Source organism: Chiloscyllium punctatum, chromosome 45 (genome assembly GCF_047496795.1).
Source record: "Chiloscyllium punctatum isolate Juve2018m chromosome 45, sChiPun1.3, whole genome shotgun sequence".
Taxonomy (NCBI): Eukaryota; Metazoa; Chordata; class Chondrichthyes; order Orectolobiformes; family Hemiscylliidae; genus Chiloscyllium; species Chiloscyllium punctatum.
In genome coordinates, this window is record NC_092783.1 from 17,301,627 (window position 1) to 17,315,741 (window position 14,115).

At 41.6% G+C, this 14,115-nt stretch overlaps 1 protein-coding gene across 2 annotated transcripts in view; it reads right to left on the reverse strand.

The window, feature by feature from the left end:
- Positions 1-8,925, reverse strand: part of LOC140467191 (synaptotagmin-6-like) — a 294,594-nt gene extending 285,669 nt beyond the window's left edge. For both annotated transcript variants that reach the window (XM_072563374.1, XM_072563373.1), the window contains exon 1: positions 8,570-8,925. In XM_072563374.1, coding sequence (XP_072419475.1) covers positions 8,570-8,720 — 151 coding nt within the window. In that variant the 5' untranslated portion in view covers positions 8,721-8,925. The remainder of the gene's footprint in view (positions 1-8,569) is intronic.
- Between the last annotated feature and the right edge of the window lie 5,190 nt (positions 8,926-14,115).

Consider the following 14,115-nt stretch of genomic DNA (forward strand, 5'->3'; position numbering starts at 1 on the left):
TTCTGGACCCAGAGGGACCAGATCACCATAGATGACATCATATTATTATGGGGAGCAATAGTGATTGTGCAGAGCCAGATACTGGTTGAACTCCAGCAGGGTCATCCGGGGGTTTCCACTATAGAGATGTTGGTGAGAGATTATGTCCAGTAGCCAGATTGGATGCGGACATTGCCGCATTAGTGGGGTAGTACCGAGAGTGCCAACAAGGACAACCTGATGAAGGAGCAGCGCTCCGAAAGCTAGTGCTTCCAATTAAACCTATTGGACTATAACCTGGTGTTGTGTGATTTTTAACAAAGACAAAGATTACCACCAGCAGTTCCTCCACATTTGTAGGAATGCCCAGGTAACCCTAGAATTGGTTACATGTTGACTATGCCAGTCTTTTCATAGTCTCCGTGTTCTCAGTCATTGCAGACACCCTTTCAAAGTGGTTGGAATAAGGGAGTTCCTTTGTCAAACATGGGGGTGATGATGGGAAAGCTGACAGCATCTTTTGCAACACATAGACTCCCAAAAGGTGTTGGTCACAGAGAATGGGCCATTATTTTCCTGCAGGAAATTCAAGTATTTGCTAAAGCCAAATGGCATTAGGCATGTAAGGACAGCTCCATGCCATTGATCATCCAATGACCTCACAGAAAGAGCAGTCCAAACATTGGAAGCAGGCTTAAAGAAACAGCCTACACCTTTCACTCGATAGCAAACTGACCCATTCCTGTTGCTTACAGGACCACCCCTCACACAACTACAAGGGTAGCTCCAGCAGAGTAGCTAATGGAGAGAAGACTCCACATCAGGTTAAACCTGATCTCCCCAGATCTTGGGGATTGGGGGTGAAATGGCATCTGCAATGCCATTGCTGGACACAGGATTCCTCTAAGACAGAGAGGTTGTTTACAATAGACAATAGACAATAGACAATAGATGCAGGAGTAGGCCATTCTGCCCTTCAGGGGAAGAACTTTGGTTTTGAAATCACGGGAATGGCCCTGCACGGGTACGAGTCATGGTCGACGCAAGAGCAGGTCCAATGGCATACAAAGTTCAGGTAGGTGATGTGGTCCTGAAAAAGCACGTGAACCACTTAAAAGCTGCAAACTCACAAACGGGGCAGGAACAAACTATACCCGGCCCCTCGGAACATCCAGCAAGGCTGTCAGAATACATGGGTGCTCCCCCACTGCCCAGTCTTGAAGAAACCTCTGAGAACAGGATCAACACGATGGATGCCACAGCCTTGAAGCCATTATCTCCTGAAGAAGGGGATGAATTTCTTCCGAGACGCTCCAAGCGCAAGAGTCAGGTTATGGTCCAGCACACACCTCCATGGAGTTCCTTCAGGTAGCAATCAATTTCAAATCTGTCACAGTATAAAATTTACTGAACACTGCTACAGGAGCTTGGGTGTCAGCCCACGATGTGAGGATTAAATATTTCCCAGGAGAGAAAAAAAAATCTCTCCTTTAATTTGCAAAGATCCCCCTGGGGTCACAGAGGAAATAAGCACCCCAAGTCAATACACTGGAACTTTAAAATGCTCAATTTTAACAAAACCCCTCAAATTCCTGCTGGATTTCAAAATGTTATCAAATAAAACAGTTTCTACCAGCCTGTTAAGCAGTAACGCCCGGCAGGTCACTGAGCCAGGGAGTGATCAGGAGCAATCCACCAGAATAGTGAACAGTACAGCAACACATTAATGTTTGAGAAGCAGCATTGAATCTGGTAAAAGAGGAACTGCAATAAATCAGTCCCTTGTTACATGCAAGGGAAATGATAGCTTTCATTTTGTTGTGAAGCTCATGATTTCCTCTCCTGTAATACGAAACTACCACAACAGGGCTCAGGAGGCTGTAAAATGTGTGGCAGCAATAAAAGTTGAGTGGCAGCAACAAGCACAAACATTGACTTGATTGATGGAAGTAATTAGAGTGAAAAGATTAGAATATTCTTAATAGTTAGGACAATGATAAAATTGCTGGCATAACAATCCAAGCTACTTCAACTGCACTCATTCAGTTTGTCACGAAGACTCTGAAAGTTACGTTAGCTGAAGCACTCATGTTCATCTCTTAGTCTATGCACAAGTGTACTCACAATGTTTGGCTGAGGGCCATAATCCCTAGCAACATGCTCAATTACGGCTATAAGGAAATATGACTTTGTTTAACAGCAGCATCAGATATACATAAGGCAATATATAGCATTACAATACATAAACCAACAGAACAACTTTACTTAGCACTGATGACAGTATATTATGTATGCTTAACAATCTTTCTAGAATGAGTCTTTGTTTCCATGAGCTACTTGATTGTACAGCAGATATTGTACATCTCATCATCTCTGTATACTATACCGCAGAAATAAAATGTAAACTGTGCCTGAGACATTTACACTGCAGCAAATAAATCTAGTCCAATAGGAACCCTTTATGTTATCAGACTGTTTCTACTATTAGAAAGACAATTGGTAATCAGGGGACACAGATTTAAGTTAATTGCCAAAAGGACCAAAAGTGATATGAGAGGGGAGAAAATGTCATAATCTGTAATGCATGTTGTGAATATGGAATTGGATAAATGCTTGAGGTGAGAGTAGTGGGGCAGGGTTCTGGGCAGAAAGGGCAATTGGGATTGAATTGGATAGCTCTTTCATAGAGCCAGCACAGGCAAAAGAGGCTGAGTGATCTTAACTCTGTGCAGAACCATTCTATGAATCTATGCAAATTAATTATAGGGTCAAATTTCTTCCATATTGCAATCTCTCCAAAACCACTCCAAACTGGTGACAAATCTCTACAAGTGTTGGCTTAGTTTCTTCTCACTAACTGTGACATTAATAAGCACCACCATTACACTCTGCTCTTTTCTGCATGTGGACACATGCACCAGCTTTGAAATGTTTCATTTTGCTGTCAGTCTCCTTGCTATAGTTGTGCCATTACAAAGACCTCCCTGCACTGTTAAACTCATCTTCCTAGCACTAGTCAATTAGAGTCAGAGAGTCATACAGCATGGAAACAGATCTTTCGGTCCAACTACTCCATGCCAATTATAATCTAAACTAAATTCGTCCCACCTGCCTGCATTTGCCCCAGATCTCTCCTTTCTAATTCATGTACTTATCCAAATGTACTTTAAACATGGTAACTGTACCAGCATCCACCATTTCCTCTGGAAGTTCATTCCATACAAAAAACACTTTCTCGCTAAAAGTGTTTCCATTGTCACCTTAAACATATGCTCCCAAATCTTGAAATTCCCCACCCTAAAGAAAAGATCCTTGCCATTTACCTTATCTATGCCCCTCATGGTTTTATAAACCTCTACAAGATCACCGCTCATACTCTTACGCTGTAGTGAACAATGTCCCAGCCCATCCAGCCTCTCCTTATAACTCAAGTCCTCCATTCCTGGCATCCTGGTAAATCTCTTCTAAAACCTCTCCAGTTTAATCATATCTGAGCTACAACAGGGCACCCAGAACAGTATACAGTACTTCAGAAAAAACGTCTCCAATGCCCCTGTACAACCTCAACATAATGTCCCAACTCCTTCACCCAAATTTGTTGTTTAACAACGTAAAGTTCTTATCAGAAGGACTTATACTTGGAGGAGCCTGGCTTACTCTTTAAAAAACGTTTCCTGTCAATTAACTTTAAATATATATCATTTATGCAAGTTATTATTCTCTAAATTAGTCAGCCGTTGTGCACCTCTTATAAATATGGGTGCACGCATACACAGTTCTTCTTGTCCGTTATTGATATTTCACTTAAAAACAAATCAATGCATTTCCAATCTTAATAGGATTGCTTTCAATTTGCCAAAGGGCTAACCACAATGTCTTTTTGGAAAGATTCATGTGTAGTTGCTAGAAGAAGCTTGCCTGTCAAATATATTTCAACGGGATGTGCAATTAAAGTTACAGAGGTATGACTGGAACAAGCACGTTATCATTAATCAACCATTCAGTTTCTATCTTCACTCTCAACAATCACTTTGCCATGTACATCTTGCTGGGACAAACAAACTCAACCTAAAAGTGGCTGGAGCTAGTTGCGATGAGCATGAGATGTAAACCTTGAATGAAGCATATGTATTTCAAACTTGAAAGTTTTTAAATGTGGTCAATAAGTAGTTTTACTTTGAAACAATCACATAATGATTAACAAATAGAGTGTGTGTTTTTTGTTACTTGTACTTTCAACTGTGACCAATGCTTTATCATAAGGTACTTGCCAGACGCAGAGTTGGGGTATTTGACTGGATAGTCCAGAAAGTAAAAGATATCTGACTAACTATGTGTTTACCAAAGCAATTGAAGAACCAACTAAACAGGTCACTAGTTAGATGATAGTTAACCATTAATATCCATTAATAGAATTGGATTAAATCATTAAAAAGCCTAATAGCAGAAATTCACAGCAAAACTAATAGTTTTAACGCTTTTAGATATAACCTTTCCTTTTCAGGTAGTACAGGTGATGATAACTTTGCTATTACTAGTAACAATTCTTCTAGACCCAGCTTCTTGCTTCTGCTTCAATTGCCACCACTTGTAGTCTCACACCATCATTTGTTTGTTATTGAATCATTTCTGTCTTCTGCCAATCACATACTTACCACCACCTCCCCCCCCCCCCCCTTGTATTTCCTCCTCTCTCCTCACCCTCCCATGCACTTGCTGAGAACCTGGCACATCTGTCATGCACTTGTTTCTGTCCTGTTTCCTACTCCCTAGATGCTGCCTGACCTGTTGAGTATGAGCAGCAGTTTCTATTTCCATGTCAATTTTCCTCTCCCTGTTGTGTAACTAATCCCTTGGATTCCTGACAGGATCAGCTGGAGTGCACCTTACTGAATGAAATCCCAACCCTGGAGGGAATATCGCCAATATGTAATGTCCAAAGTAAGTAATCGATTGGTTTCACAAAATTGGATGTTCTAAAGCGTACACAGTCAATTGGCTGATGTGACTATTGTTCTAACCTAGATTTAGGGTACCAGTATTCTGCATATTTGGTGCATTTTGTGACCGGTCCATGTGAACACAGACCCTCGTTTTAACAAGAAAATATAGAGGCATAGATGCCAAATGCCAAAAAATACAAATCTCATTAAAAATTATGACAAATGCCTTCATACTTTGAAAAGATAAGGCAACCAGTGATGGAAGGGAAACACGTCCCTGAGCCGGCAAAATAAATTGATAGAGTAAGATGCTCATTAAAATTGTAATTACCCCTTGCACCATCCAATGATTTTCAGGTTTCAGTTCCCGCTGCTGCTTCTTTCCAACCCTTGTATTCGAAAGCGTTGATGTTTAACTCTTGCGATCAAAGAGCACACGAAAGACCATTCCACAGTGAACACTATTGAAGCCTCTGTGTTTCGATCACTACACAACCCACTGTGTAAACTGCAGCCGAATACCTTCTTATCAAAGAAGCATAATCTCCGGGGAAAGGCCTGTGGGTGTGTGTGCGTGTGTGTGTGTGTGTGTACGTGAGTGCCTGTGTGTATGTGTGTGCTTCTCTGTGTGTATCAGTGCCTCTGTGCGTGTATGAATGTGAGTCTCTGTGTCTCTGTGTGTGTGCCTGTGTGTGTGAGCCTGTGGGTGTGTGTGCGTGTGTGTGAGTGTGTGTGTGTACGTGAGTGCCTGTGTGTGTGTGTGTGTGTGAGCCTGTGGGTGTGTGTGCGTGTGTGTGTGTGTACGTGAGTGCCTGTGTGTATGTGTGTGCTTCTCTGTGTGTATCAGTGCCTCTGTGCGTGTATGAATGTGAGTCTCTGTGTCTCTGTGTGTGTGCCTGTGTGTGTGTGTGTGAGCCTGAGGGTGTGTGTGCGTGTGTGTGAGTGTGTGTGTGTGTACGTGAGTGTGTGTGAGCCTGTGGGTGTGTGCGTGTGAGTGAGTGTGTGTGTACGAGAGTGCCCGTGTGTATCTGTGTGCTTCTGTGTGTGTGAGTGCCTCTGTGCATGTATGAATGTGAGTCTCTGTGTCTCTGTGTGTGTGTCTGTGTGTGTAAGTGCATCTGTGCCTGTGTTTGAGTGCCTGTCTGCTTGTGTGTGCCTGTGTGTGTGTGTGTGTGTTTCTGTGTGTGCCTGTATGTGTGTGCCAGTGTGTGTGTACAGTTCTGCTCAGAAACCTGGCAGCGATTACTTAAACTGAACCACTTCATGTCCTGCCTTGAGGAAGCAAATAATTCCGTGCTCAATAACACCGATGAGGACATTAGGTTGCAAGAGTCAGAGAGGCAAAACAACAGTCAGTAACAATTAAACTGCTAGGTGGAACATCAGGTAGACAACGTAATCATTATCCACACACACATTGGCGGGAATAGACAGTCATCAAAGCCAACAAGAACATAGGCAAGTGAAAAAAAAATACATCTAAACAGATCCAATTGCTATTTCACTGCAGTGTATGTTTCAGCAGATGGCAAGGTTGTATTGAAGTGGTCGGACTCACCTTTGGATACCTATAGCCTCCTCACAATTACAACGGGGCTGCATCTCGCCGTCTCTCCATTCATGAGCTTTCTCGAATGACAGCCGTGAGAAGAATTCAATACCTCCCGATATCATTAGTACCTTTCCCCAGTCGGTCTCAAGCTCAGATGTTTTAACCTTTTCAGTGTAAGCTTAACAACAGCAGGGCGTAAGTTACAGTATGGGACAGGTCTAGCAAATGAACCCATTCTGCTTTCCAGAAAACTTCACCGTTGAACTTATAAATTCAGCTGCTGTACACATACAGTCCTGAGCTACCCTGTCCCGAAGGGTGGTGTGCGAGACAGCACCCACTTATCACAAGCGGGTTTTAAGCGTTTAGTTTTAAGAAGTCGTACAATGCGCCTTTACTCCAACCTAACACACAACTTACCTCATCTGGAAAGAAACCATTTTTCCATATAATTTTTAAGATTTGGCACTGGTTCGTTTACTCACCTGCTCTCAAATCACATTCTCAAGCTGCCAGGCAATAACGTGTAAATTCAACTTGCATAACATAGCTGAGAGGTCTCTTCACAGCACACAAGACACCAAATGCAAACAATCCCAAGTCTTAACATTGATCCTGGCCTGACATAGCCAATTGGACTAATAATAACCGTAACAAGATAATATTCAAGATTAACACTTCAAAGCCTGAAATAGAACCTTAAAATCTCCTCAACTGCATCCCACACGGAAACAACACAAATTTCAGGGAAAACATTTTAAAAAAAAATAATGTTCCACTACTACCTGCAGACAGAAATCTGAAAGGAACAATTCAGAAAGCCTGTGAAATATGGCGAGGAATGTTCCTCTCACACCGGCCGAGATCCCGACTGACTCAGAAGGTAATTGAAGATTCAGCACTGGACAGCTCCTCAGCACAACCGCATGGCAGGGACTATGACCGCGATCCTCCTCCCCGGGGGACCCAAATCGCAACTTGGATGCTCAGGCAACAGTCTCGGAATCAACAGGATGGCAAGACAACTTCACCAAACACCTTGCCTTAACGCCAACTTTCACCTGCAGCTTCTGTTCAAACTGTTAACCGAACCTCAGCCGGAAAAACAGACTTCTCTCGAGTAACCCAAACGCCGCCTGTGGGCTCTAAAGCAGGCTGTGGAACTTAGCCTAGTATGTGCCGGAAAGCTGATGGATGCACCCCCTCATAACTGGAATAGATACAAGAAATGGACAGTGAATGTGACAGAGAGACTGAACACTCCAATCTATAGCTTGATGTAATCAACTCGCTTGGCTATCTAGGAATCACATTCTACAGAGAGGACACGCAACATGGTCTAGCCCACGGGCTTAAAATTTCAATAATCTTGCTCTACCAGCATTTCTGTTTTGCAAAAGTCAACTCACAAACAGACCTTAGCGCTCACTGATGATCGCCGGTTCTCACGAAGGTTGGGTTCTCATCGAAAGGAAAACATGTTTTTGAATAACAAACACCTCCAGCAGTGTGCAGTCAGGTGTCCGAGAGAACAGGCAGTATCTAATGCCTGGCTCCTTCTCCCAGCACCGCCAGTTGAAGTAGGATGGCTGATTTCAGCGTCTCTCGGAGAGCTAGTGGCTGCTGCTGCTGCCCTGGGTGAACTCGGTCACTGTTTCCCTCTAGTGCCAAGAGACTGTCAGGGAACAACTTGCAATTTCAGGCAGTGCAAAGTGCCATTGCTTCCCTTGACTGTACTGAACAGTTAGAATGCTAAAGAGAATACAATCCCTTCAGTGTTTCGCCAGTTGGCTTTCCTCGGGAACTGTCTTTACAATCGGATCGTAATTTTTATTCTGGGATGAACACTTCAGTTAAATACTATTTATGGACTGTAAGTAACCATATGGATGATATTGATGAACGTGCAATACTTTCTCATAGCTACGTTAGAAATCTTATAGAGCCCTTCGCCATCATTATGTTATTCTAGGTGAGTTGGAATTAAGTTGGCTAGTTTGGTTTAATGAAAGGCGCTTGGTTTATTGTCCAAACTTATTGAAAGGATTCTCTTTCTCATTAATGTTAAGTGTGATCAGCTGTTTCCTTACTTTACCTGTCTCAGTTACACTGGGGAGCTGACTGGAGGAGGAAAACACAAACTCCAGGCACTTCTCATGTTCCAGAAGGTTCTTGGTGCACAGTTCGTTGACCAGCCCGATGGCCTTTTGACACAGGATCACATGGTCCTCTCGGTTGGCACTCATCTCCTATAAGGCATCCTTCCTCTTGCGGAGTGGACAAGAGATCAGGAGCTGGTAAGGACCCGCTCAGTCCAACGCGGAGCACATCTGCAACTCGCCGGCGTGAAGCCACCCATAGGGAACCTCCCCTTTCATCCAAAGGCACATTGATGTCAACGATTGGCAGGCGAGCAGCTACTTTGCACGATCCACCGCTTGCTGAAATCTTACTGGCTTCCGGAATGTTTCTGGGAGTGTTTGGGGAGATCTCTTATTTATATTGCGGATGTTGAGGCGTGGCCTCTCTCTCTCTCTCTGGGAACCTCTTAACTGCAATTTTGAATTCTGGGCAAGGTTTCAAATAGAATAGAAACTTGCCATTGAGTCAGCTGATCGCTTCATCGATTGGACACATTGGTTACTTTCTTATACTTGCTCGGATTGTGTCTGTGTAACATGTTCTTCTGCAGTGAAGTTACAACAGGCACTCTCCTCTATCTCCTGAAGAGACGTCCCTTCATTTCAATCCTGTGGTTCCGCTTTTCCTTGCAAAACAAAAAGAATAGAAAGTGTAACAACTAGATCAGAATTCAATGCAGCTGTATAGTGCCGGTCGCGATGCTAGCTTTGACAAAGACCAGTGCAATGCTCCCTGTTGAAAAACCGTGCAGAGAAACCAAACTTCAGGTGCGACTCCAAATTGCAGACCAACGCGTCTTTGTTAACTCCCGTTGCACTCACTAATTTGTGACAATGTTTATTATGAACCTCCAACCCACCAAACGCGACCCCGACCCTGATGATTGCTGATTTTTTTTAAAATTCTAAACTTGATTTTGTGGACCTTACATTTTGAATCTTGTATTACAACAGAAAGAATCGGCAGGTATTGAGTTAACTTGTATCACATGCACATTCAATAACTCCAATTCTGTTTATATTTGTCTTCCAACAACAGATCAGGAAATGTCAGGATTATTTACTAGTTAGAGGTGCCTATTTTGTGAGCAGATTTAACCGTAGCCTATTTACTGACAGCAATCTGACTTCAGGCCTTGACCAGCATAGTTTATGGTCCTTATCTATAAACGTAGCTCTTTGGACTGATTTTTGTTTGTTTCTGGGTTGTCTATTGTTCTGATTTCCTGCTCCTCTCAGCAGGGAGACCATTTATCAGGACCAGTCCAATCAGATCACCCTCACTGTAAGGTGAGATAGCTTCTGCTAAAGGCATTGGCCCAGGCTCCAATAATAGTTATCCTGAATTTTGTGTCCCTAATGAAAGCCCTCACCTTCAATGTTGGTCAAAGTTATCACTATTGTGAGGATGGTTTTCTCATTACACTTGTTTGGTGGTGCAGCTTATTGCTTGAGTCTCTCATTCCCTTTCAACAGGTCATTTACAGTTCACCTGTCTTTCATCATTTGCAACAGTCTGAACATTCCAGTCACACTTTCAAAACAGATCACTTTTTATGATTCATTGGCAACACATGTGGATGGCACAGTGGCTTAGTGGTTAGCACTGTTGCCTCACAGTGCCAGGGACCCAGGTTTGATTCCAACCTCGGGTGACTGCCTGTGTGGAGTTTGCACATTCTCTCCGTGTCTGTGTGGGTTTCCTTCAGGTGCTCTCCTTTCCTCAATCCAAAGATGTGCAGGTTAGGTGAATTGGCCATGCTAAATTGCCCATAGTGTCAGGTGCATTAGTCAGGGATAAATATAGGGTAGGGGAATGGGTCTGGGTGGGTTACTGTTTGGAGGGCCAGTATGGACTTGTTGGGACGAAGGGCCTGTTTCCATATTGTAGGGACTCTAATCTCTAATATATAGTTCATAGAGTCATACAGCATGGAAACAGACCTTTTGGACAATGCTGACCATAATCTTAAACTAAACTTTTCCCTCCTGCCTGCTCCTGACCCATATCCCTCCAAACCTTACCTATTCATGTACTTCTCCAAATGTCTTTTAAACATTGTAATTGTAAGCACATTCACCCCTTGCTACTTTTGGAAGTTCATTCCACATGCAAACCATCCTCTGTGTAAAAAAATTGTCCCTCATGTCTTTTTTAAAATCCCTCTGCTCCCTCCTTAAAATGTGCCCCTTAGACTTCAAATCCCCCCATCCAAGGGAATAGACAACTACCATCAACTCTGTCTGTGTCTCTAGTATTTTATAAACTTCTACAAGGTCATCTGTGAGATGTTGGTGTAGAGAATCTTTATCCTTCTAGGTGATGGGAGTCACTGATTACCTCTCTGAGATTGTTTGTGTATTCATGGCTTTCTTACAATCCTTGGATGCTGCCTGAACTGCTGTGCTCTTCCAGCACCACTAATCCAGTATTTCTTATAATCCTCACCAATTCAAGCTCTTTATCTACATGAGCTTGAATCTCCACATTGAAATATTATATTAACATTTAATCTAGATATTTTTTGCCAATCTCCAATACAGCATATATAACTGACATTAGCAGCTGTCTAATAATTATTTGAAAAACCTTTTTTTTTAACTAAATTGAACCCTGCTGTCCCAGTTTCTACTGTCTGCACCATTTTGGTGGTTGACACCTGGCAGAACATTATTGTATTATCAGCAATACATAATTACACACCCACTTAGCCTGGCACATTTTTGCTTGATGGATCATTGTATATTCTTGCAGATCCAGGTCTTGCTCAATCTCCAATGACAATCTCCCTCTCCAGAGGCCAAAAGTTCTCACACTTTCATTGACTGGATGCTCCTTCAATTTGACTGGCTTTATTTGGATGTTACTCAAGCTGAAATGCTGTACTCCAATAATTCAATAAAGTCAAGTTACCCGAGGAGCTATTAAGTTACTCAGAAATCGACCCCTCGCTTCTGGTGCCCATCCTTCAACTACTTATGTCCTAAATTCTGGAATTAAGTCCAACAGCTACCTCCAAACTTTTATAAAACATTCTTAACAGCAAGTTCATTGGCAAACTGTTACCTCAACTTCCTTCATATTAGTTTGTAACACTTCCAGGAGTAGCAACGATGTGCTTTCCCAATATAAAAATGCTTTGTAAATGCAAATTAAAACAAAGGTTTCTTTTTTGTTGTTAATGCTCCCTGTTCACTAACAGTTGTAGCATATGCTTTTATTATTGTGTTATAAGTAACACAAATTCATTCTGCAGTTACAAATATACATTTCAACATTGGCATCTACTCGTCTTATGTACTACTACTATAAAATATGACATAACTAAGGCCCCATGTCCCATCAGCAAACAGATTAGTTCATTATCACTATTGTGCAAAATACATTTCCATTTTAAAATAGGATGGCATTACAGAGTGTGCAAAAACGATTCAGGGAATGGCTCTAGGAATGAGGAATTTCAGTTATGTAGATATATTCTAGGAGTTAGGACTGTTTTTCTTGAAGAAGAGACATTTGAGAGAGGATTTATTGGACTTGTTCAATACCATGAAAGGTCTGAACACAGTAGTTAGAGAAATGCTGTATGCTTGATGGAAGGATCGAGAAAAACAGGGCACAGAGTTAAGGTCAAAAACAAAGAACTGCAGATGCTGGAAATACAAGCCCATTATAAACCTACTGACTCCAACAGTTACCTTGACTAAACATCTTTACACCCCGTTTCCTGTAAAGACTCCATTCCATTCTCCCAGTTTCTCCATCTCCGTCACATCTGTTTGGATGATGCCGCTTCCACAAGGAGGGGTGTGCATTAGGGACACATGTCTGAAGGTACACATTCCTTAGCTACTAACCTACTGGTCTGTTTTGGACCAGAGGCATGAAAAACAAGTTAGTGCAAAGTTGAAACTCAGAAAATAATAGGTAGACAATCAGTTGGACATGGTCTAGAAATAATGGAGAAATAAATTGATAGATCTAAACAGAGGAATGTCTGAAAAGTGAATAAAGCAAAAACAAAAGGTTTTAAATGCTTCATTTAAGTTTGAAGTAAAATACACAAATACAGTCAGTAATTGGAATCATACTCCTGCATTATAAATAGGTGTTTTGTGCATCACAGGATAAACTACCAGACATCTAGGCATTAAATATTTTCCACATTTAATTCATTTGCAAAGGCCACTTCCAAAGTTTTGCTTGAGTGTCATTATTATGGAATTCTCTTGATGTCTTTTAGAAGCCTTTTATTTTATTGTGGACTTCTTTGAATCATTAGCAAATTAAAATTACATAAAATTCATTAAAATAAAATTGCTGGAGGCCATTTTCTTTGTATGAGATCATGTTCTTTGAATATTCCTTGCATTAAAGCATGTCAATGTCTCAAATACATAGCAGCAAAACACAAGGATATATATTGAATATATTTTAATGCTGATCTGAGCTTCTAGAAACACCAATAAGCATATTAGCTCAACTAATCAAAGATTCCACGTTACCTAATATTTGCTAACTTGATTCTTAATTGTACTTCATATTAATATATCAATGATAGGAGAAGAACAAAAGTTTGTGTTCAACCATTTCCATTTAATCTCTGAGATAAAGACCCTCATTCATTGACAAAAACTGAGGTGAAAGCTTCTTTACTTTTATACTTGCAAGGAAACTATGGTAAATCTGTAAGATATCATCTCAATCCATTTTGCTTGTGCTGTAGCTCACAACATACAATTATACATAATTTGATTATGTCTCACAGTAAGTTGATCACTCATCACACCCAGTAAATCACAGAGTGCTTATCTGAAATCAAGACTGAAGTACATCGTAGGGTAAAAGGTGCAGATTATCTTAACAATAGAGCCTCATTTAAATAAGTACATTTATACTCTCAGCCCAGCACCTGACCAGAACGACACTGGGAGCTGGTGAATGGGAATGGAAATTTAGTTGAAAGAGGTTTTAACTGGGACTCTGTGGGAGCGATCTCTTGCGGTCAGAGAGACAGACAGAAATCTCAAGACACAATCAGGAAGGGGTAAAAGGCATAATGGTAGTCTGGAAGAGTAAAATTTGTGAATTTTTTTTATACATTCATGGGATGTATGATCACTGGCCAGACCAGCATTTATTGCCCATTCCTAATTGCCCAGACAGCAGTAGAGTCAACCACATTGCTGTGGGTCTAGGGTCACATGCAGTCCAGACCAAATAAGGGTGGTCGTTTCCTTCTCTGAAGGACATTTTTCCCAACAATCAGTAATGGATTCATGGTCTTCATTACACTCTTAATTGCAGATTTCTTTTATTATTGGATTCAAATTCCACAATGCTCCATGGCAGGATTCAAACCAAGGTCCCCAGACATGACCTGGCTCTCTGGATTAACAGTCCAACGATAATAACACTTGACCATCACCGCCCCAGGCTATAGCTGAAGGCAGTACCTGGGGAGATCAAAAGTTTCCATGTGAAGCCTGAAGAGGAGGG